This window comes from Poecilia formosa, unplaced genomic scaffold, assembly GCF_000485575.1.
Source record: "Poecilia formosa unplaced genomic scaffold, Poecilia_formosa-5.1.2 Scaffold1, whole genome shotgun sequence".
In the NCBI taxonomy this organism is placed as follows: domain Eukaryota; kingdom Metazoa; phylum Chordata; class Actinopteri; order Cyprinodontiformes; family Poeciliidae; genus Poecilia; species Poecilia formosa.
Window position 1 is genome coordinate 5,502,847 of NW_006799940.1, and position 25,501 is coordinate 5,528,347.

At 38.9% G+C, this 25,501-nt stretch overlaps 1 protein-coding gene across 1 annotated transcript in view; it reads left to right on the top strand.

Moving 5' to 3' along the window:
- afg1lb (AFG1 like ATPase b) overlaps window positions 1-25,501 on the top strand; it is a 31,498-nt gene that overhangs the window by 3,123 nt on the left and 2,874 nt on the right. Inside the window, exons 4-12 of the mRNA XM_007546911.2 lie at window positions 3,141-3,198; window positions 3,346-3,447; window positions 3,684-3,811; window positions 8,725-8,824; window positions 14,042-14,100; window positions 21,843-21,925; window positions 22,662-22,732; window positions 24,273-24,373; window positions 25,145-25,285. Of these exons, the coding sequence (XP_007546973.1) occupies window positions 3,141-3,198; window positions 3,346-3,447; window positions 3,684-3,811; window positions 8,725-8,824; window positions 14,042-14,100; window positions 21,843-21,925; window positions 22,662-22,732; window positions 24,273-24,373; window positions 25,145-25,285 (843 nt within the window). The remainder of the gene's footprint in view (window positions 1-3,140; window positions 3,199-3,345; window positions 3,448-3,683; window positions 3,812-8,724; window positions 8,825-14,041; window positions 14,101-21,842; window positions 21,926-22,661; window positions 22,733-24,272; window positions 24,374-25,144; window positions 25,286-25,501) is intronic.

Sequence of the window (25,501 nt, forward strand, 5' to 3'; positions counted from 1 at the left end):
ATTTGGTGCTGGGAGTCTCCTTTTTTTTTTTTGCATGTTTTTGTTGGTGGGCTGGCACAGACACACAGGGTTAGGCAGAGATTTTGGAAGGCAGCAGGGCAGGCCTCCTGCTGGGCCTGTCCCGGCACCCCTCTCGCTCTCTCACCGTCCCCATGCAGTAATGAGGGGATCCCTATTGTTTGGGCCATTCTTGTCTTTTTTGCTTTTGATTTGAGCTTCTGACAAATGCTTTGGTGTTAGGCTATCAACACCAGTGCAGACTGCCCCACCCGTCACCCCTCTCCTTTTGCACCTTATTTCTTGCTCTGTCTGTCACACACACACATTCTCACTGACTGCGTACTTATGCAATTATTCCAGTTTAAATCAGGTCATACCACAGTCCTTCGGTGTCCGTTCTCTGTGAGAGTGCCGCCATTGTCCCCACTAACTGACCGAGTCTGTGAGGAGAGTACACTTGACTTAATATTGACCCAATGTGGCGTGGTTTTGCGGATGGTTGACTGACAATGGACTATTGTTTAGTCCGAGCCGCCCTCTTTAAGTCGAACGTACAGTGTAGAGTCTCCTGCATTAAAGTTAAGCCTAACTTGGACTCCTACAACCTCCTCTCTGATGACTCTGGTGTGAAATGCAGCATCTTTGGCTTAAAAAAAATGGAGTAATTTAAAAGGTAAGAAGGTCCATGTCCTGCATTTGAACTTTTCACTCATGTGCCAGTCTGTATCGTCCACCAGGAGGCTAGACTGGCCCGTGGAGCTTAGCTAGACAAAGTCGCTGAGGGAGAGCCTTGTCCTTCTCCACTCTGCCGTGGCAGAATGGCTACCAGCCACCACTGACAATTACCCCGCCATGCCGGAGGGCAGTTTGGGAAGTCAAGGAGAAGTCGCACGCTGTTACGCCATAGCAGAAGGGAAAGCCTTTTGGTCTTTCAGTTTTTCGTGACGAGTTTAGGAGAAGCTTTTTTTGGGGGAGGGGGAGGGTGGCAATCAAAAGAGGAGGGAAGAAGCAACAAGTTTAGGCTATTAATTTAGGTTTCCATCTGCCGTTGCTGCCATTTATCAGAGTCAAGTGCTCCTTGTGCTGTGGGGACCAAGTGCATCTGGACTCCAAGTACCATCTTCATGAAATGGTTTCTAAATTAAACATTAAGAGGACAGTTCTTTCCATTTAGAAAGAGGCATTTAATCCCAAAGCAGTTCGTTATTGTCCGGTCACAAAGATGGAGATAGCACAACGGCAGCATTCCTAAAGCTTATAATTTAGCCATCCACAGACTTATATGAGCTATAAGTAAATTTTGTTTATGAACAAACTGATGGCAGATACATTTACACGCTTCGTTCTCCTTTGTGATAGTTGGCTTTCTCTTGTACTCTCAGATCGGTCACACAGAAGATGGGTTTTTTTGAAGCAAAGACCTTTTTGATAATAAGAGGCAGGCAGCACAATGACTTCCAGCAGCACCTCAATGCTACAGTACCGTATCACAATTAGCAGCGCTAAACGGGCCGTGCACACAAGTCCACTCCATCTCATACGGAGCCTCATCCAGACCTCTCCGTTTTGTCTGACAAATCCCCCCATTGTTCCTCTGATGATGCTTTTCTTTCGTGGGAACCCTGGCTTGTCTTGTTGATTAGATCCCCTTTGTCTTCGTCTCCTGCAGCGGGCCAGTCTGGATCATATGAAACCTCACACTGTAGTGCTGGCTTTATGCCTTGGCGTACCTTGTTTATTAAATGATGCTTTAGTTATATTCTGAAATAGGGAGTTTGTTACTGTTTCGCACCGTATGAGACGGTATGTTAGGCAAAAATCAAAACATCTCAGTACTTTTAGTCACAAGAGAAAAATGTAGCTGCTTCCAATTGGTAGAACAAATGAATTATTATAGATATTCTAATGCTATCTTTTAAATGTATTTTAATTATGTAAATACTTTGTCCATAAACTTAAGTAGAAATGTAGAAAAATATATCAAAATTTAATAGGGATTTTCAAGTTCCTGCAGAAAATATTTTGCATAAGTAAGGAAAAGGTTAAGTTGCTTTCTTGTCAGCCAGCTGACCGGTAGTGTGCAGTAACAGGTGGGGAAGCGGGAGAACAGAACTAATCACTCTGGCGTTTGCTCTGGCATCTTGCTAGGACTGTATTCCATAAAATGCAAAGTTTTCAAGGTGGGGTATATTTAATCTCAAAACATGGGTTTCATACATATCAGAACTTTTGGGGGATTTTGAGTTACCACAAAATATTGAAGCACTTGAAATTCAAAAAAGGGTCCATTTACAGCATGTCTGGCCCTTCTGTATCAGAATTTTAAACTCAACATGTGAATGTTAACTTGGAAATGATGTAAATTCCAAATGTATTTATTATTCAGTTTACTTTTTGTAAGTTAAGAATTTTAATAACCTGATTTTATTGGTCCTCTCTTAATCTGTGAGCTGCTCTAGATCTTGAAATACAGTCAGTCTTACTCAGTCCAGATGCCAAAATACATTCCACACTTCTGAATTAGAAACCAACTTCGTCATTGGGTTTGTTGCAGGATGGGTAGGTCATGTGGATGATAAAAACAAAATTAAGTTCAATGTTTGGCACTCGGATGATGAGAAAGTTGTAGAAAACTGTAAAAAGAAAAGTAAAAAGTAAAAAAGAAAAAATTTGATAAGATTATTATTCCAATTTATACATACAAATAAGCTTCCAAAATCTTTATCTGCTTTTTTTTATTTAACTCAAGAACTGCATCAAAGTACATGTTGTTATTTACAGAGTGAATAAAACCTTGGAGCTTTTAATTTAGATGCATCTAATAACCGGAGAAAGAAATCTGACTATTCAGTTCCACCAATCCAAATTAAGGGAAAAAAAATTGACCTATTGACCAGTGAATCTGAAATTAAATTTGATAAGTAGTTAATACTTAATTCAAACAGGATATTATTAGGGTGATAGCTGAATGTTTTGAAAACTATCAGAGACTAAAAACTTAGAATAAGTGCATCTCATTGTAAATGCTTTTAAAACTGTCTGTAGTGCTGTGATGGCCAAGACCTTCTTATGAAGGAGTGTTCACTGGTTACAAATTATTGTAAAAGCTGATCATTAACTTTTTTACCCCCCACAAATAGGAACCTCCTCCACAACAACCACCACCACCTAAGGGTCTCTATATATACGGAAATGTTGGTAAGAATCTGCATCTGTGTTATGGCTTAATCAATAAAACAAACCATCTTTGTTGTTGTTTTTTTTTTCTTTTTACAACTGACAAGTTTGTTGTTATTACCAAGTCATTATAATCTCCTACTTTCTCCAATTTTGTGAACCCTTCAGGCTCAGGGAAGACCATGCTCATGGATTTGTTTTACTCCCATGTGGAAAACAGTTGCAAAAAGAGAGTCCACTTCAACAGCTTCATGTTGGATATCCATAAGAGTAAGCAGCGACTTCCTTTTCCTCATTACATTTTGACTTTGATTTAATTTTTTCTTTCTTCTTAAGCTCATAGTGCATTGGCGAGCCTATATTTATCCATCTGTTTGTCCCCGTGCTAATTGTCTGCCATTATCCATCCAGGTGAAATTACAGCTTTATTCAGCGCCGTCAGTAGTTTCGGCTGTCGACGCAGGTGCGCTTTTAAGATTTTCCTGACATTTGTCTTCTGCTTAAAGGGATCCACCGCAGGAAACAAAGCCTGCCGAAGCGAAGGCTAGGGGAAATGTTCAACTATGACCCCATATCCCCGGTTGCCATGGAGATCAGCAGTGAGATCTGCCTGTTGTGTTTTGATGAGTTTCAGGTGAGCAAGTGCATTACAGACATTGTTTTAATGTGTGTGCTGAGAGATAATGTGTTTGTTCTAAAAGGCTTCTTAAGAAGTTTACCAGACGATAACAACTATAAATATTAATCTTTTACATCAAGTCATTATTAAGATAAAAATAAAAAGCTATCATACAAATGAATGTACTGCATGAGAATTATTATATACGCCGGAGGGATAAATATGTATTTCTGGACTTTTGTAACATAATAGCCACAAACTTAAATACGTTTTGTTGTGATTTCATCTTCTAGACTAACACAAAGTAGAATTTTTAAAGTGGAAGGACAAGATCAGCGAACAAACAGAATCATGAAAATCAATGAACACAGCATGGATATAAAGTTCATAAAGCAAGCTTTGAGAATCTCTGAGAATTATGTTCAGTTCATTATTAAAAATGTAAAAAGTATAGCACAATTACCATCCTACTTAATTTGACAGTTTGAGCAAAGGAAACATTAATCAGAGCAGCAGCCAGGAGGCCCATGGTAACACTTCAGTAGATCTACAGTCATGCCTATTACAAGACAACTATTATCAGTGCCTTCCACAAATCTGGCAGTCATAGAAAAGTCTTATTTGCAGTTTGAAAGCAATCTACACAGAAACCTGTGGAAGAAGGTGCTTTGGTCAAATGAAACTAAAAAGTAAACTTTTTGGCTTACTTGTGGCAGAAAACTAGCAGTTTGTGCTGAACTGCTAGACTAATTGCCATACTGAACACGCCATCCATAGTGACACGTTTTAGTGGCGGTGTGGGGAAAACGTCTCCGAAGTGATTGGGTAATAGATGGAGCCAAATTTGGAAAGTGACTTGAGAATGAGCCAGAGGTTCACCGTCCAGCAGGTCAACAACTTTAAACATGCAGCCAGAGCTACAATGGACATTTTTGGATCAAAGTGTTTTCGTTAGAAAGTCTAGACATAGAAGCAGCTAAATACAAAAGCATTCTATGCTATTAAGTTTATTTTTGTTAAAAAATAAAAAAGAGAAACTATGCATCCTTTGTCTTTCTTTTTACAGTTATTGTTACTTTACAATGAAATGATTGTACAGTAAGAAATGAAAGAATGAATATTTGTATCAGAAATGACACTTTTTACCAACTACAACCAAGTAAATACAGGGTTTTGAATTGTTTTAACCATGTCTTTAATTCAGAGGGAAGAGTGATCCCTATTTTCTTGTTGATTCTTTTTGTTTAACTATCTTTTCAACTTTGCGATATTGGACTTAACAAAAAAGGCAGAACTGGGGACACCTAGTGGTTACCCATGAACATAGCAGAAATTTCACAAGGCACAGATGAAAGTTCTTAACAGTACATCCACCACGCTTGAGTATTTTCACTTGTGTCTTTATGTAGCCTTTATGTATATGTCTTTGTGTACTACAGTGTTGGCTTGCATAACTTCTAAGTTTTTCCTGTGGGTGTAAAGAGCACCTTCAGTCATTAGTGATGCAGAAATTCTCATTATTCTATCCTTTGGTGTCAGACGAGCCAGTCTCGACTGAAGCTCTCCCTATTCTCTGTGAGGTTGGTTAGTCATCCTGCTGCAGCAAATAAGAGTGCACATTTCTGTTTTTCCATCAGCCGAGCCAAAAACACATCCTGCTCCTCTCAGTGATATCATTACACTTAATATGGGGGTAGGTCAGAGGTCACCCAAGGTGGAGTTGCTCCCTCAAATAACACCATGTGTCTGCGAGGATCAAGAGCGGCTCCTTTTCATGCACTTTTTTGAGCCACGGCGCTGTTTGCATGCTCTCATTGATTTGTTTTGTTCGCCTTCGCCTGGCTTCGCAGTTTCCAGTTCGTCAACTGTTGCTACCAGTGAATGGAGGGGAAACAAGCAGACATGCGTTGTTTGGGATGCATAAACAAGAGGTTGAGGAAGTGTGTGTGTGTGTATGCATGTGTGTGGTTTCGGGGCCCGTACCAATCAGCATCCTCCTCCACTCAGCCATGCAAATGAGGCTCCGGGTATCAGTCGCGCTCTCCTACTTCCTTAAGTGAGTGGAGCTAGAAAGCGACTGGCGGTGGCGGGTCAGATGGATCTTATCCTCTTAAATGCTAATGACATTTCTCCATTCTCTTCATTAGCTCTGTGCCATTATCAGTAATTTGTAGCCCCCCCTCCCTCCTTTCTCTCTGTTTCTCCTAATGAATACTCGCCCGTCGAGAGGTCCGAGATGGAAAGACGGGAAGACGGCGAGAGAGAGGAAGAGGAAGACGATGCTTGAGCAGCATTGTCTTATGGTCTCTGTCACAGTGCAGCCTCCGTTGGTGAAATTACTCATAGGTTGTGTACATAAAGAGGTGTAACATCAAAAGAGGCTTCATTTGGCACCCGTGTGCCTCGCTACAAACTGACACACTTGAGTAATTGGCTGCTCATTTAAATTTCGCCAACGACTAACAGAGATTGCACCATTATTTTTGTGCTCCACAAGTGCCACATCGTTCCCCCTCCACCCTTCTCATTCTGTGGGGATCCATTCTTTCTCCCCCTTTCTCTCTCTACTCACCCAGCAATCAATATTGCCCCTCATACCGTGACCATGTTGAGGGCACATGAATAAACAAATCCATGCAGTATAAAAGGTCATTTTTAAATGATTCTTTTGAAATGAAAATAAAATCCTGCGGTCTCAGCAAACACGGGGGCCCCTTCAGAGAGACACAGAGCCTTGGCTTTCTGTTGATTCTCATTACGCTCACTCACAATCACTGGCTCGCGTGTGCACGCTCTAATTTGATGCCCTTAGCCACCTCTTCTCAGCAAAATCAAGGCTTTAACACAAATGTTAATCAAGTATTGGCAAGGGCAGTGGAGCTAATATGCAAAAGCAGAAGACTCTTCAGAGTATGAAAGGAGGCATATGCTGTGGGTATGGCAATCAGAAGTGCCTGTTATTTACAGGAAAAATAGGTAAGGGGAGAGGGCGGTGCAACGGACACCTGCTTGCTCATGTTGCAGGCCAGCGTCTGGATTCAGCGACTTGACTAGCAGGAGTCTTCACAGAGTTACAACATCCGTTCTTTGAGACCAGGAGTGTCCCAAAGCCCCAAAGGGCACAGCAAACACGTCCAGGTCTGTCTGGCTGCACAGACCCAGTCCAAATTGAAGGGCTTCATGCAAAATGCTATGTGTTACAGAAAACTAACACTGTGCATCACCCTGATCATATACAGTGGCTTCACCATAATATGGAGATGCTTTTAGAGAAGCTGGTTAGACTTTATAGGAAGATGGATTGAGCTAAACAGGGCAAGCCGACTGCCAGGAAGTCTGTTGGAGATCATGGTATAGGTTCAACCACTCTGAACCTACTGCCAGAGCTTCAGTGAAATAAATAATTTGTATCAAATTCTATTCATGTGATAAAGTGAACCCGTCAAAATTTTAAAAAGACTTGGTAAGACATGGAGAGTTGCTGGTGAATTCTTATTTATAAAGACAAACAGGCAAACACTTCTTCAAACATTGACATGTGTTAGTCTCATATGAATTCCAAGAGATTTACTTTGAGGTTTGCAGTTGTAACAACATGTGAAAAAGCTCAAGAAGTAAGAAAACTTTTCATAATTTAGTGTAAAGATTGAAGATTGTAAAACCAACTTCAGACAGCTTAGTCACTTTTGGAGAACAATTATAAAATCTGACCTTTCTTCAGTTGGTTTTGCATAACTTCTTGTTCGGAAGCAGCAGCAGACTTTCTAAATCCTTTTTTGAGATTTGTTTTCTTTAATTTTAAAAATATCATATATGATGAGCCTCAAATATTTGTCATTTCAGAGTATTAAACCTACTTCTTTCTCGCTTTTGAGTTTCTGACAAATCAAAGCCCTTACTCAACTTTTTTTTATATATATCATATTCCTGAGATTAGAAAAATACCATTTAGTGAAATACCATATTAAGACAATCACTTATTGTCTAAAGATTGCTTTCATGTTTTTATAAGTGTAAATGCAGCATTTCAATTGATTTTAATCACAATTGGCAAAAGACAGATCTGACTTAATTAATTTTAGTCCATTCTGAACTCTCCTCAGTCAGTCATCATGTTTAATCAAATGAGTTTAATACATGCTGCTTTGACTACTGGCCATCACACAGTACCATGATTTCTCCCTTTATGGATGTTCAAAAGAGTAACATAGGTGGAAAAGGGAGAGATGAGAGAATAAGAACAAAAGTGAGAGCACTGGATTACTAATAGAAAGGTCAGAGCTCTTCATTTAACAGCCAGCGACTCATAAATGTCCTTGCGTCAGTGTTTTTCATCGACCTTTGTTCATTGAGGATTCATGGAAATGATGTAGATGAAAAAGGCAGCAGACAGTTGAATTGGGTTTATGTATTGTAACTTTGTGTGACCTTGTGTGTGTAGCTCACCCAGCACACAGAGGCACACATGTTTCATATTCTTTTATAAGACCCCCTCTTTGATAGAGGCTTTGTTTGCAATCATGACCCCTGCTCTGACTAATATTGCTCTGTTTTCATGCTTCTTTTCTTCTCCTGTTTTCGCTCTTGCATCCTGTCGCTCCCCTGTCTGCTCACTTGATCAGCTCAGATCTGCTGCTTTTCCTCTGCAGAAAACCGCTCTGTGACCATTTTGCAGTCAGTTCAAGTGGGTTAGGGATGTGTGTGCGCGCGAAAGTCTAAGCGGCCTTGATCGGATAAAAAGGACTGAATGAGAGCACCTGAGAGAGACTAATAAACATGAAGTGTTGACGGCTTGATTTGACATCACACGCAAACACAAACATATACACATGCGTGTGCGTGTGTGTGTGTGTGTGTGTGTGGCATGAAAAGGCAGACTGCACTGAACCTGAACACTGCTCTCCTCCTCTCTGCTTCTCTTCTCTCAGGTGACTGATGTTGCTGATGCCATGATCCTGAAGCAGCTGTTTGAGGCACTGTTCAAAACCGGAGTGGTGGTGGTGGCCACCTCTAACAGACCCCCAGACGGTATGATAAAGTACATTTAACATGAGCTTATAGATGTTTATTATCTATGTGTTTGGTGTTATTTGTTAATAAGTGGTCATGGTATGAATTCACATGTTTTTTTTTTTATAAAATCTTCAATCCTAATCACACGTTTTTCATGCTTCTACTTAATTTATTTTTATACTATGCAAATGTTGCTGCTGTATTCCTAAAAGAGCAGTATTTAGTGTCATAAATACAAATGCTCTGTCGTACTGAATGACAGTGGCTTCAGCAACATTTATAGATTCATCATATTATATCTTTATTTATCTGATCTGTTATTAACACCTTCCTCAAGGAGGGAGTCAGTTTGGAGAAACTGCATGATGCAGTCTACACCTGTCTTTCTTCTTTTTGACACCTGGAAAGTAGCCAATACAGCATTCTAGCCTAAAAACAAGATCCTCGTTTGTTTTTCTTTACAGTTTTGACTTTGAAACTATTTTAACATGAGGAAAAATCTCATTTGAAATTGGCCTTTCTCTAGCAATTGGCTCAGTTAAGTGAGGGAATAAGTCTGTCTTTTTTTTTTAAGCTACAGTTAACGTTTTTCTACTACAGGTAATTACTGTTGGTAACAACGCCATAGCCTAGTTCAAACAACCACCATATAGTGTAAATATGCACATTGCAAAGATTTTTACATTTTTACTTACAAAGTAGGTTTGTATGTAAGCTACAAAAATAAAAAAATTGCTTCAAATACGTTCTATACTTTTTGGCTGAACATTATAATACATGATAGTGAGGGTCCAAGCTCGGATCCATGATGGTTTTTTTAAATCATTCTATTGTCTTAGAGGTGAATTTATGAACATTTAGAATAATGTGCTGGTTTTCTGTGATCCATGACCCCCTAGTATGACAACTAAATCTATGCCAGCAAATTTCACTCCATAATTTTACAGAAGTGCTGAATACCCTTAATGCATTCAAGCCTGAACATTTCTCTATTTGAACGTTGTTCCACCTGCTGTCTCCTGGCACAAGGGAATCTAGAATGAAATGAAATGAAATTTTATTCGAACATGATACAAATATAAAAATAAAATAGTGCACAGTAACAAGAAGTGCATAAGAAAGAAGAGAAAATACAGAATCTGGCGAACAATGATTTATTTCATCATATATTCTTTTTTCCAACAATTTTTAACAGTGGTAATTATGCATTCCTATGTCTAGAATGTAAAATTTGCATTTTCAACAAAGTTTATTCACTGACTGACTTTTCATATCGAGAGAATGATTGTATTGTGATTTTCTTCGTCACCTCTCATAGATCCTAATGCAGATGTCCCTTTTTAGTCACCGTTTCTATTGAAACACCAGCCATCCGAGCAGTGACTGAGTCTGTGCCATCTGGGCCCATAAACACAAAAGGCACTCAGATCTTTTCTCCCTACCATTTTAAAACAAAACCAGCATCAGCTGGCCATGTTTAGTATTTTTTTAGACGTGTCACAGAGCGTGATTGGAAGTTAATTGCTGAATTATGCCATGCTTTGCACCTGTGTCGATGCATTGTGTTTGTCCACTAATTTATTCAGGTCATATATTTAATTTGTCACCTCCCCTTATGATCCATGATTTGAATTTATATTATAGCAGTTCAAATAATGTCCAACAAGAGATGTTTGTGCTTGTACTGAAGCACTCCTAAGTCTGCATTTTTCTCAGATAGTATCTTTAAAATTAGCATGCACTACATAGGTTCTGTCATCCAGTCATGTGACCAAAGCATCTTTTTGGACGTAGGAAAAAAAACACAAAGGCATTAAGACTATAGAAATATTGCAATGACTATATCAGTTGTAATATGTTCCTTTTTTTTTGTTTGTTTTGTTTTTTTGATCTTTCCTCTCTTTCTCACCTGTGCTTCCATCACTTGGTGACCTTTGGCCTTTTGTGCATTGTCATCTGTGTGTCATCTGCTGTCATGGGACTCTGTCCAGCTGGCTAAAAAAGTCACAATAGCATGTAAAATTAACAGTTGGGATACATTAGCCAACAAATGTCCTTTGTGATGTCCTTTGTGATGCGAGTATTGCACACACTGATCTTGGTCTGATATATTCATAAAGTGCATCCCTACTTTTATCCACAATTCATCCCAATTTCTGTTGAAATCATTCATTACCAAAAAAAAAATAAAATAAAATGCAGTCAAATTTAATTGAAATTATAAAACACAATTATATTTAGTTGAGCAATTAGTTTCAATGAGTTAATGACCTTGCAGGAGTCAATCATTCTTAGTAAGCATCAAAGAGGAACCATTTCTTTTTAATAGAAATAAACTTTCAGCAGACCTAACTGGCTAGAAGCTGAGAAGACAGGGCAGTTGGGAGTACTTTCCAAAGGAAAAAAAAAACAAAAACTAGAAGTAGTTTTTGACAACTCCAAAGAACAAACCGTTTGCAAAGTTAATGCTAGCAAAGACAGTGTCCGTAACTTTGTCCAGCAAATGGAATACAGATTTGCTGACATAGAAGAATTGACTTAAGGGTACTTTATACGTGAAGGAAGAACAAGAAGAACATGCCTCTAATGGAAGCCACAGCTTCATTACTGGTTGAAACAAAAACATGTCTTGTGAAACAGAATCCCTCCTGACCAGTGTTGCTGTTGGAGTTGCATAAATTGCATAAGCAATGAGTCAAAGAAGTTTCGTACTCGATGTTATTAGGGCACTCGTTGATCGTTCCAGTTCAAGTTTCCATCAGAAAGGTCCACTGGACATCTTGAACCATGCTTATTATTTACATCTGGAATATTCTCACAAGACCTTTGTCTTCTTTCCTCCAACAGCATCAATAATCAATCCATCAATTAATGTTTTTACTTGCATTTAAAAGCATTAGTTATGTAATCTCTCCTAATATGCATTGCTTCAACAAGAATCGATTACTGTTACATGGCCACACCAACTGCTTCCTTCTTTACAGCAATTCATCACAAATTTAGGGGAGGGACAGCTGATGCATCTGGAAAGCTTGCTGTTTCTTAAAAGCCTTTGAAGTTGCATTTACAGCCAGTTCCAGGAAGAATTAGCAAGACGGTGATCAAGGTGGAGATAAATGCATGATGTGCTGTCTGACGCCTCTCTTTCTTTGGGAAGATGTTGATGTCTCAGAGCCCCTAAGTGAAGTGGGTGGCAGCAAGATGGCTCTCCTATACAAAGGCGCACATCTCTGATATTTGCCAGCTATTAAGAACAAAGCGCCAAAGCAGGCAAACTTGAGAGAGAGCCTATTTGGTATTAATTACAAGGTTAATGGAGCACTAAAAGCCGAGAGAAACAACTGGGCTTGAAAGGCATACATTTTCTGTCTTTATTGATGTGGAGATTCAGGCATCAAAAAGCCCCTGAATGAGTTCAGGAGGGGAATTTAGTGAGTTTCTTTCTTTTTGTTTTTGATTTGAAGAAGTTCAGTGGGATACAAGAGTTGGATGTATAAATTAAATATTCATTTGCAATCATCATCATTGCCAATGAAAACACTTTGATCAAAATATCGTTTACACATGTAGATTAAAACATTCCACCTATTAAAAGGCAATGAGAAAATATTGTTTTTTAGAGCCAGAAAACCTAAAAATCTTAAGTTTTAAACAAATAAAAAAATTATTTAGGAATATGCCAAACTGATATGAGGTTGCTTGTTAGTGGCACAGAAAGATAATCTATGCAGCAAATCTAGGCAGTCTGTAAGGAAAGGCCAAATTTATATTATCTCAACAAAAAAAGCTCTTTGTTGGAAACACTTTTTGATCCATTTAAGTTGTGCAATCTAGGATTTAAAATAAGGAACAATCAAAACGTCAAGAAACAGCCAAACCATAAATGTGACCTAAGATGGTGTTTGTGAGCATAAAGTTTCAGTCAAGCAAATCTTTCTTTTTTCTGTGGTTTTTAATTTTTGTGCCCTTTGTCAGTACAAAATAACTAATGGTGTCTGCAGATCACATTAAATCAAAAACTGCTTTCCTCCTGCTTGTGTATCCCCAGTTAGCAGTAGCACCACTTCTTCTTTTCTGTGTGTCTGAGCTAAATGAACGAGCAGGCATTTGTCAGCTGCTGTCATCTGACTTCCTGTATGTGTAACATTAGTTTAAAGTGATGTTTAGGTGGAGAACTTCCTGTATATGCACAACCAGAGTTTGAGTAGTGTGACATTTTATTCTCGATGCCTTTTATAATTTTGGAAATGAAAATGTGCTTATCATGAGCTAGAATCCTGAACATGATGAAATGCTATATATACCCTTTTATTAGAATGTGTTTTATATTAGATTACAGATCATGCTAAAACCTTATGACTCCTTGCATGCTTCTGCTTGCTTTCTAAGTCTTACATGTTGAATGGCTTAATGCTTTTTTTTTTTTTTNTTGAATGGCTTAATGCTTTTTTTTTTTTTTTTTTTTAAGAGGACATTAGCTTTCTTGCTGATGGGCATCAGAAAATCAATGCCAGCAACAAACCTCTTAAAATCTCACTAATTAACACATCACGCATTCTCTAATTAATCAATACGGCAGAAGTCATATTTACTGCCCAGACAGCAGAGCTGTATTGATCTTTGATATATATTTTTTTTCAATTAACTTTGTCAACAAAGCAAATTAATTGAGGCCCAAAATATTGATTTCTATTCTTTTAACCTTAATAGTCGTGTGTCATTCACAGCATCGATTCATCAGTGCAGGAGTTATAAAGTGAGGTTTATTTATTACGTGATGTCAGACTGCAGCCCAACATCGGCGTTTGTTTGCATTTGTTAAGCCTCACTGTGTGCGCCTCACTCTGTGTCTTTGTGCCTGTTTGTTGTGTGCATCCCTATCTGTTTTATCTGTCTATCCAGGATGCTACTTCAGATCTAATTTGTTCCATCCGAGCTAATTGAAACCTCTATTCAGCCGGCCGCTGTGGACATTGTCCGCGCTGAAAAGGCGACGGTCCTTTCTCTCGCCACCATTGTTTGGGAATGTAATGAATTTTATGTTGCTACCGCTGCCGGTGCAGAAATCCATTTTTCTCCCCCTCCCCGGTCCTGCCGTCCCTTTTGTCACGCCTTCCCCACCCATCCTTCAGTTCATCAATAGCCAATTTATCTGCCAATCTGTATTGAGGGAATGACATTATTAGGAGGCTAAACAGCAGCTCTCATGCAAGCCCTTCCCTCCTCTTTCAGATCTGTACAAAAACGGACTTCAGAGGGACACCTTCCTACCTTTCATCGACATGCTAAAGGTAGAGACAAAGTCACCTCTGTCTCGCTCTTGTCTTTTTAATTTATTCATTTGTTTATCACACACACCTACACTGCACACCTTACACGTGTGTCTCTGTTCCCGCTGTGAATGTCCTGATGCGAGTTGTGGTTTGATGTTCTCTGCTTCCTGGATGCCTCGCACGGCGTCACAAAGCTGTCTTTGATCATGCCAGGGCACACTGAAACACTCACAGAGGAGGAGGAAAGAGGGAGAGGGATGGGACAGGTAATGTGAATGGGTGAACGAGCTGAGTGACTGACTCACACACTCCTTGCATTTCAAAAGTAGGGGATAAGAGAGAGGACAAAAAAAAGGAGAGAGTGAGGCGACAGCTAGCCGTTTTCTATTAAAACAAATCTGCTTTGCAATTTAAGCAGGTCGCATCATTATCCTGCCTGCATATGAAATGATCATTGATGTGTTTGGAGTGATCATGATCATAAATAATTGCATAATAATTTGTTGTCATGCATTTTGCAACAGAGGAGGGTAACATTCTTACACTTTTTATTGGTATTTAGCCTACGGTGTTATTGCCGGCAAAGGGATGGCTTTAAAATCTTCTCTCTTCAGAGTGGAGATGCAGCAGTCAGAGCTTTGACCTTGGAAATATCCAAACTCAGCTTTTTTTTCTTCCTTTCTTTCTTTCTTTCTTTCTTTCTTTTTTTCTTTCTTTCTTTCTTTTTTTCTTTCTTTCTTTCCTTCTTTCCTTCTTTCTTTCTTTCTTTCTTTCCTTCTTTCCTTCTTTCTTTGTTTCCTTCTTTCTTTCTTGTAAAATACTTAACAAATACATTTTTAGCTAATTCTAATTTCCTTTTCAGAAATGTGAAATTTTTATTGCAGCCTTCCTGTCGTGAGCCGTGATTCCTTTATTTTAGGAATAAAGCTGATGTCATACTTTACTGTAATCTGTTCAGCCTCACGGTTATCTGCTGAAAGTCTCTCCGTCTCTCATATCCTTATTGAACTACAGACACAGTTTCCTTTTGAAGATCTTCCTACATTCACTGATTGTGTTTTGAACACGTCAGTGATGTTGATCATAACAGAGCTTGAGTCTTCCTGACTCCACGATAGACGTGTTAGGCATAATGCATCAATTACATAAAATGCACCAGGACAGCTCAAACTGAAAATCCGACAATTTCTGTCAGAACCTGATTTTATCTGATTTCTCATTTAGGAATCGGTTGTATTTGTGCAATATTTTTGAATTACGGTGTCTTGCAAAATATCTAATCCCTTCTCTCTTGTCACAATACAACAACCAGTGCTGATGTAATTTGTTGGGATTTCATGATTGAACGACACTAAGTATAGCATAAACTTGAAATGGGGGGGGGGCCAGCCAGTGTCTCAGAATATTAGAATATCACATGAGACCAATCATTAAAAAAAATATCATCAAACCAGCTTTTGGTACACCAAGGCACACCATATGTTTAAATATTGTTGAACTAGTGTACTGAGGTCTAGTTAGATAAACTTAGCTTAGTAAATTCAGCAGGTTTAATATCTTCCAACATGTAAAGGTACAGAACTGCAACGTAAGCACCTAAACCACAGATCTTTTATGTATCAGCATCAGTAGGGTTAATCAGCCGCTTCACACAAACGTTTATTCAATACAATAAAAAAAAAACCTTTAGCTTAAAACACACAAACGTAATCACTCAACATGGGAAGTCTCCGAGTTACCCTGCTCCCCACCCAGCAGCACCCTTGCCCTCTCTAATCCACCCTCATCAAGGTCCTGAATGCCTGTTGTCCCTCCTTGCCCCAGAATACCTCCTTTCTTTCTGGGTACCATGTTCCCCCCTTTTGTCAAACCATCTGGTTTTTTGGGGTCGTGTTTTTTTTTTTGTTTTTTTTTTCTTTTCGTTCTCTGGCGGCCTGCCCTGCAATGTTAAAGCGTGCTTTTGCAAGGTGACGCAGGCTAACTAGCTGACCCTTAATAGATTGAATTAATGCTTGCAGGGAGCAGAAGTCTGCAGATCACGGCTGGAGCTGTGGGCTGCAGCATCATTTCTATAACGAGTGGAAAAGAGAATGAGGGCGTTAAGTTGTGAAAAATAGCCCTCTGACCTGTGATCCTGATCACCTGAGCCCTGGTGGTAAAGGTTAATCCAGCACCTTCTTCCGCCTGAGTCGATGTCTTTATTTAGCCATTGACTTCTGATTAGTTGGGACCCCTTCGCTTTTCTCCACAAACATCCAGTTGCCTCATCTGATGGTGACAAAAACATCAGATCAAGCGTAGTTGGGGCAGTTTTACCTGTCACACTTGGAAAGGATAAAGTTTTCTTGGTTTGAAATGTCCTTAGCTGGTTTTTGCAGATGTACGTTAACAGTTTCAGGACCATTAGAGAATCTATTCAGGCGATCCTTTTTCTATGTAGCCATGGCAAAGCCCAGGTTCATGTAAAATACAGGGTTTGGGGGCTCTTCTTTAATGGACACAGGCAGTATTGTAACTAAGACACTTTTTTTTCTCTCTCTGTCTCATGAGCCGTCCTCCCTCTCCACTTCACTTTTCATCGCCCATCCAGTCTACACCCTCCTATCCTCTCTCTTTATTCCATTACCATCCCGTTCCGCTCGCAGGCTTTACTTACCCAAGGTCAGGTCTCTGCATTTTGGTAGCAGAATAGTGACTTTATTCTCCCCTCCGCTTGTTCGATTACAGCCGCACACAAAGCTGCCGGAGGGAGAGGGAAAAACATGACGACAACCCTGAGCCAACTTGGAGTATCTGTAGGTTTCCTGCTCTCGTTAACCCTTCTTTTGATCTGCTCTCCTTCCCCGTTATTTGTGCGTGGCATTGTTTATAATTGCAATGTGCTGAGCAGTTACTGATGATTGGAAAAAAAATATAAATATATATATATATATATATAAACAAACAAAACAGAATGACAGAGACTAATTGAAGAATGGGAGCGATGTGGTTCTCCCACAAAGACCTTGGTGAGAAAGAGCAGGAAGGCCTACAAGTTCAAATGAAACCAAGTTCGATATTTGATGGCAGCCATTTAATTCTGCTTTAATTCTGATCTTTTAAGGTCAGAATTAGAGCGGCCCTCGGGGTCGATTTGAAATCTGATTAATCAATAAGAAACCTATTGATTTTTTTCCTCCTTTTAAACTTGTGAGAAAAGAAATCTGGGTCTTAAATTGGAGTAACTGTTCAATTGATCAAGTTATATCAGTTTGATTTTGTCCTTTTTTTTTCTCTGTCAGATGTGATCAATCACACAATCTCTTTGATTATTAAAGCCTTATGCTTTAATAATACGGTGGATCGTTATAGCTCAAGGCAGCTCCCCTGTGAGAAACAAACATTTTTCAAAATCTGCCAAATTGTGCGTGTTGGGTTTCTTCACACTTTTGATTTGTTCTGGAAATGTATGAAAGAAGCTTTATCAGATTCAACTCTGTACTTTTGCTGAAATTGTTCGTATTACTTCCAGTCAGACAAAACTTTGAAGTGAAATCTAAACATTTCTTCAAATCTCGGAAAACATCTGAGGTTAAACCTTCAAAACGGAAAATGAAAAATGCCATTGAAGATTAAAATCATATATTGTAATGATATGATAGACTTATTGCATGTTGTAATATACAATAAATCAAAAAATAACATTATTGTCATTAATAAGGGAAATAAAGTGACATACATAAACATAAAGCCCATTTGTTTAGTCCTTGTTGGCTGGTGTTAAACATTTCCAGACTCTGTTGGCCAGGTGCAAGAACCACACCCCATTCTGGCTTTTTGGGCTGCTTCGGTTTTGGGCCAGCAGAACTCAAGAGAAGCTGAGGGCTGTGGAGTCCGGTGGGGTCCCGGATCACAAAACACGAGGCCTGAAACTCAAAGGATGTTTCCCCAAGAGGAGCAACCGAGGCAAGGGGAGGTTGTGAGAACGGCCCGGCTGAACAATCCGTGGCCAGCCGAAGGCAGTCACACTTTAAGGGAACAGATCATTAGGTGTAATTAGGGTGTTCACATTGTCACGTACCCCCTCCCAGACTGCTGAGGAATGAATAAAATCACCAGCTACACCCCCAGCTTGCCCACTCACACACACACACACACACACACACACACACACACACACAGCAGCTCCCCAGTTAGTGAAAGCACTTTGATGTCAGAAGAGTCGTACAGAACTTGCCAGCATAAAGGCAGTGTTTTAAGCTTTCTCTCTTTTCTCCCCCGTCTCTCTGTCTCTCGACCCCTCTGTCCCTGCCCCCTCCCACTTTCCTTCTGTCCCCCTCCACAGAAGGCTGTAAGACACACAGGGCTGAATGGACTACAACCTTTTCCCCTCATCTCTCTTTCAGCCTTCCCACCCTGCATTTCTTTGAGGCTTGGTCAATTCTCCAGGCCAAACAAAAAAAAAAAAAAGAAAAAGCATCAAATGTTTTCTGCTGCCGGGTAATGAGGGAGTGGACCTCATCAGGGCCCAATAGTCAGCTATCCTTGGCTTTTGTTGCGGCTCAATGGCACCGCGTTCTTTGAAAAACTCAAAAGCAACTTTTTGAGGAGTGAAGGATTGAGAGAGATATGTCGGACAGGGAAGGAGAGCCAATAAAAGAAAGGGAGAAGCCACTCTGTTTTTATGCTAAACGGCTGTCCTGTTAGAGCGGCGGACAGCTCTGACAATGACTTGATTGGAGCTACATGTGTTTGGATGACTTTCTTCTGAAGAGTCTGTTTCTCATGTCTGGTGTCTGAGTGGGGAAACTTTTTTGCATTAGCTCCAACATTTTGGTAATCTCCGTCAGGCTAGTGGTCATTAGGTTATTTAAATCCAAACTTCCAAAAATAGATGTGTATCATACTGACTTTGCAAACACGCATATGGATGTCTTCATATGTTGCTTTAATTCAATTTGGACCTCGGATCTGGGAATGCCATTACACTCTAAAGTCGGAAAGCAAGTATGGTTTCCTAAATGTTGCTTTTTCTAAATGCTGTCACTGTCAAACAGACCATGTAGCTGTGTAGACGGTCTATCTCGGGAATCCCAGGTGGTTGCATAGAGATGCTGACCTTTCAGAAATCTTATTTGAGCATTTTTTTGACATGTTGTCCAAATAGTTAACAACCGATGTGTCTAAAAGACTCAATTTTACTACTTTTAGTATCCACCTTGCCTTTCCCATAGCACAGACTTATGCTATGCTTTAACTGCACTCATATAAAATAAGGGAGCCAAGCAAAGACCTCCCTGAGACATACACGTCATGCATGCAAAATTTACACGTTTTGCTTCAGACTGATTTTAACTTTGCAGTTTTCGAAAGCTTGGCCAAAGTCAATTTAAGTTATAAAAATATTCATATCTTTGTGGCACCTCAGAGCTACGTGTCTAAGCTAACTACCATAAATATCAACATTGTAATGTTGTACCATTGTAATTGCATTTACTTTAACTAATTGTTCAATTACTAATTAGTGACAATGACTAGTAATTTAATGATTAGTCCCTTTTCTTAGTCATGAAATGTAAGTAGGTTTGGATGAAATGTCTTAAGACTAAGTGACATGAGACCACAAAGTGTTGCTAATGCATTGTTGTCTGATCAGAATACTAGATTAGCACTAAAGTTACAATTTCCATATGCTTATTGATGAGCCACTAATAGTTTTAAAAGTTTATAAACCTGTTGTGTCTGGTCTGTGTTTTCTCACAGAGCGGTTGGATTTAGGAAGCAAATAAACAGTTTAAGACGAGACGGTAAGATGCAAAGTAGACTCAAAGTGAAGTCTGACTGTCAGAGGAGTGTGATGAAAGGTGGTGGTGCGGGTGGTTTTCGGAGGGGGGGCGGAGGGGGAGGTGGTGAAAGACCACAATGTGTAGGCGGAGGAAATCTTGAAGGAGTGGGATCTTGACAATCCCCTTAAGATGGATAATCAAGTAATGACCCGCAAGGCTTCAGCCTCATCTGATTATAAATAACCAATGGAATCATCATCTCTGATTGTGTTTCCATTCCTCCTTCTTCTTTCCCCTTCTCTTATTTATACCTCCGTCAGCCGTCTTTACTGTAGGTAGACACGGTTCACAAAGAGAGAGGGGGGTGGGTTGGTGGAAAGATGGCAGGAGAAAAGCCGAACTGAGATTCTAATGATGTGGCGGCAATTGTGACAAGTTTCTTTTTTTTTTTTTTTTTTTTTTTTTTGCTTTTCGGAGCGACTATTTACCGGTTGGTGGGGTCACCGAAGGTTGATGAAATGACACCTCCCTTTTGTGCGCGAGGGAGGGCGAGTTTGTCAGGTTGTTATTAAGCCTGATTCAGCCAATTGGCTCAAAGTGGGAACCCCGTTTGTGTGAGCGGACACGGAGATAAAAAGTTGACAGCGGAGAAGAATAGAGTATTTCCGTCCCCATGCTTTGTGATGATTACTAATTATCCTGCAGCTTAAGGAGGCCAGTGGCAGAAATTCACTGATTTCATAATTTAATGGAGCTGTCGCAGGATACTCAGTCAGCCGTTGATGGCTTGCCTGGAATGATATGCAATTCCTCTCTTTTCTTTGATAGAATAGTGGCGATGATGATTATAGTTTGCGCTGCACTCCCTGACATGAATCCTGTTGACGTTTTACACCGTTTTAAAAAGTTTCACAGGTTCACCTCAGCTGGAGTGCTGCAGAACAATAGTTCGGCTCAAAAAACCATAAAGCAGTGACACAAAATAGGAGTGCTGTCAGTAGATGGGTTCATGTCACCCTGTCGCCTTCTATAGTCCTGTCATTTTTATTTGTTCAAACTATTTGCTCTTTATTCCCTAAGAAAGCACTGACTCAAATCTTAAGAGTATATATATTTACTACAAAAATTGTACAGCTGAACAATATTATATAAATATATAATGAAAAGCTGAATCTATTAGTCCTCAATAACAACCTTTTGATTAAGTTCTTAAAAAAACTCACGTTTTCTTAATGAGAACATGAGAGTTGCATTGAACACAAAATCTGCATTTTCTGTTTATTTGTGGTCAAAATATTTCTTAAGCTGAATTTTGTGTTTTTTAATGACGCGTCATTAAAACTAAACCCAAGTGTTATGAGAATAAATGTATTGCTTAATTCCAGAGAGTTAAGTATGATCCACAATTAACCTGAAAAACATTGATGATTCAGAGCAAATGATTGAGATTCATTTGCTCTGAATCACCATTTTCCTCTTCTTTAATTTTTTTTTTTTGCTATAATTTGGCGAAAGAATATATTTGTGATATATAATAAACATTTGAAGCTGAAAATAAGACTTTTTACAACAGAATCTGTCAGATATTTTTTTATTATTATTTCTGTGCACTTCTTGGTCATGCACACATTTATAAGCTCTTTTCCTCTTTTTAGAAGTTGTAATGAGGAAAATCTGGAAAAAGAAATCTTATATAGCTATATATATATATTCTGTATCTTAATTTATATTTTTATTTATGTTTAAAATGTCTTCCTTTTGCTTCTTACACAATTCTTGGAGTCTTCTGATTAATGATATGGTCATAAATAATGCTAATTATTTACCCAGATTTATTTGTTTAATACTAGTGAGAGCCTCCCTTGTTTTTTTTCTTTTACTTTTAATGTGTACTCTAAAATCTTTGCATTTTTGTTTCTTTTTATGTTTTGTTTTTTTTTGCAAACTCCATTGATGAGTACAATTAAGAGAATGTTTTCCTGTGTTTTTGCACAGAAATACTGCCACACTGTCTGTCTGGACTCTGGGATGGACTACAGGAGGCTGGACAGGCCTGCGGTTGGAAAACTTTACCACCTGTAAGACTCACGTGATGCATCGTGTTAATGTTAACAGTCCAGCTCAGTTCAGAGACGGTGTAGAAGTCTGATAGCGAGTCGACATTAACCTCCACACAAACATTCACGCACAGGAAATGTTTCTGCACATGATGTGGTTAGATTTTTTTTTTTTTTTTTTTTTAAATGATTGAAAGAGAAGGCAAACACATGTATAAATGGGCAGAAGCAGGCAGGGAGGTTTATAAAGACCTGCATTACCTTGAAAGAGCCATGAAAAGAATGAAAGGAATCAATAGAACATGAGAAAATGGCAGAGCTTTAAAAGCTACTTTTTTTATTTTCCTCATTACACATCCGCTGTTAGGACCGTGTATACACACACACACGCACACACACACACAGCCAAACAAGTTTGGGCCATTCAAGTCCATGTAAATAGAGAGCATCACACCCTTTTACCTGGAGTTAAAACACAAGCAAACAAACACACACGCATAAACCCTCCACAGTTTCACTTTAACGTGCATTCACAGGCTGACGCTCCTGTTTAGAGCCTAACATCCTCATTTTTTTTCTGCTGATGGAGTGAAAAGCTAAGTACTCAACACCAATGCTCTGCTTGCTGCCAGCGTTTGATGTAGCCACTTCAGCGTTATTAATTTTATACCCAATTGTTTCCCCTGTGGTTTTGTTGTGTGTGTGTGTGTGTGTGTGTGTGTGTGTGCGTGGGTGTGTGTGTGTGTGATGTGTGCAGCACAGGAGAGGCCGGAGCAGAGGCTTACCTGGATGCACTTTTTGAGGAGCTGGCATTAAGACAGAAGAGTGGTAAGGAAGTTAAATTATCAAGTTTTAACTGGGTCTCGTGCTAAAAAAAGATATTTCTTCTCCTGAAATTTTGGCGATTGTGAGTCAATTTAATGTGTTTAAGTTCATCCAGCTATTTTTTTTTTTCATCCCAAAAGATATGAGAAAAAATGTGAAAATAAACAAACATCTAAAATTCTTATAAATTTGGACAAAGATAATCAATTTTATTTACACATTTTTCCAATTGCACTGTAAACCAAATAGCGTAAACGCTTCCTACTATGGATGGGAAATGATGTTGGGGAATGACAAATCTGGTTATTGATTACAGTCCACAAATTTATTTTTATTTTTTTTTAAGTTCTCTTGTTTTTGCTGACGATATTGTAAAATTTTGTGGGAACCTTCAACAATTAGCACTAATAAACACAAACTAATCAGTTTCACATCTCTTGATGCCAAGGCAACACCACTCCACTGACTGGATCAAGTCCAGTTTCAGCTCAAATTTGCCCCACAGATCCATGAAAAATATGTTATGAACCAACTACCAGGCCTAGTCCTTCATGTTACCCTTCGAAACGCTAAGCTCTAAATTTACTGACTAACTGCTTTGTTAAAAGGTTTAAAAGGTGTTTGCAATCTCTTTATCCAATCAAATTGAAGAAAACAAACCACAACAATCATTCTCACTCCATACCTCTTTTTTAATCAAAAGAACAGAGTTGAGGAGCACAACGTGGTGACGACAGCTGCTGTATGTGTACATTACCATTAAAGAAGGGATCAGTTTAAGTAATGATAAAACCTCTAAAGATGCCATAGAAAATTAGATTTTTTTCTGCTAAACACCTGCAGAGCTCTCTATTTTTTTTTCCTCACACAGTAACCTAATTTGTCTTGCTCTCTTTGAGCAACCTTAGATGAGTGTCCAGTTACTACTCTTTCTATGTCATATATTTGTTAATTTTGATTCAAAATCAGTGCAATAAAAATATAGCATCAAAATCTTATGCTTAGCTCAAACTACCAATAAAGTTTGTTTCTGTCTTTGTTTTTAAATACAGAAGTAGACTAAGTTTGACAAAAATTCATATTTGTGTATCATTTCAACAGTATCAATTTAACTATATTACTATTAATGATTTTCTATTTTATCTCCAATCTTGTTTTATTTAGTTCACTTTTATTTTCTTTATTTGTTCTCATTTTTCATTTTCTGCATGTATTCACTATTTTTTTTTTATTTACAGACATTTTTATTATACTTTTTTTTCTCGTCATATTTCCTCCTTGCATTTTTCCCCTTATTAATCCTGTTAAAAATTCTGAACAACTATTGATTTGAAGTTTCATGTATAATGAAACAAGTTGGAAAATTCATGCCTTTTATATTTTAGAAGCCCTCCATAGATTTATACAATTAAAAAATAATAGAAAGAAAGCTGATGAAAAGTTTTTGTTATCCTTTTGTGTGGTACTTGAAGTTTAACTGTGTCGTTTTCGAAAACATTTTATTGCGTTGAGGTCAATTTTCGCTGCGCTTTGGTTTCTCTAGTTACTCGTTCTCGTGTTCTCACCGTCCTGGGCAGAGAGGTGACTCTTCAGAAGACGTGTGGCTCCATCGCTGATTGTACTTTTGAAGAACTGTGTGGTAAAGTGAGTAGTGCCTGGCGATGCTGTGGGAGGATTAACATAAAATTGTTTGAAGATGCCTTTCCAATCCTTTATGAATCGACGATTTTCCTCCTTGCACTGCTAGAAGCAGTAAAAGTGAACATAGTTTCTGCATTGGAAAAAAAAAAAAAAAAAAAGTTTAACCAGTTTTTCAGTTTTGAGCATATGGTCTCAACTAAAATGACATATTGATTATTAGCCATCATGTTGCATATTTCTCACTTGAGACTCCAAATGCAATCATGAATAATAAAAACTGCTGAGATTGATGCTCTTCAGTCGAGTCATTATTACCTCTGGGCCTGGTTTCTTTTCCCCTGTGCACTCATATTGTCCAAACCTTTCTCTCTGTGTAGGTCCTATTGGTCCGCTCAATGTCAAAAAGCAAGTCTATTGATGAGTTTATTATTAGCTGGGTCTTTTATACCCTTTTTGCTGCAGTAATCTGCAGTGTATGTGTAAAGTCTCAACCCTGATGGGAGAGTGGGGAGTTTTCGAAGGCATCTGAGCTTCAAGGCTTCCTCTGACATTTGTTGCCATGCCATCATTAATTTTAAGAGCAATCAAATTGAATGGCGGGCTGCCCAAGGACGTTACGTCAGCAAGGATATTTTGCACAACATTCTTTTGTGGTAAACTTGGCTCTTTTTTTTTTCTCCCTGCTCTCAGCCGGGATATACAGACCCAACAGCCTGTATAGATGTAAATACAGTATGAGTGGCCACTGCTTTCAGCTTGTCCCCTCTTCTCCAGCCAACGGGTGCCAGCGATTTCCTGGAAATGGCGCGGATCTTTGACACCGTATTCATCCGCCATGTTCCCAAACTGACGCTGACTCTGAAGGACCAGGCCAGGCGCTTCACCACGCTCATAGACAATTTCTATGACCACAAGGTAAACAGTTTAGATGAAAGTGAGCGTAAGAGAATCAATGCTCCTCCTTTTAATGGTGAATCCTATGTTTTGAACATTGTGGTCCATGAAGGTTTTTTTTTTTTTTTACATTTCTTAACCTGTGTGGAGAATGTTCTTTTTCTTTGAAGAGGTCAAGCTATTTCTCATTGATTTTCGAATAATGGGATTTGAGACGTAGCCTTGCATTTAGATTTG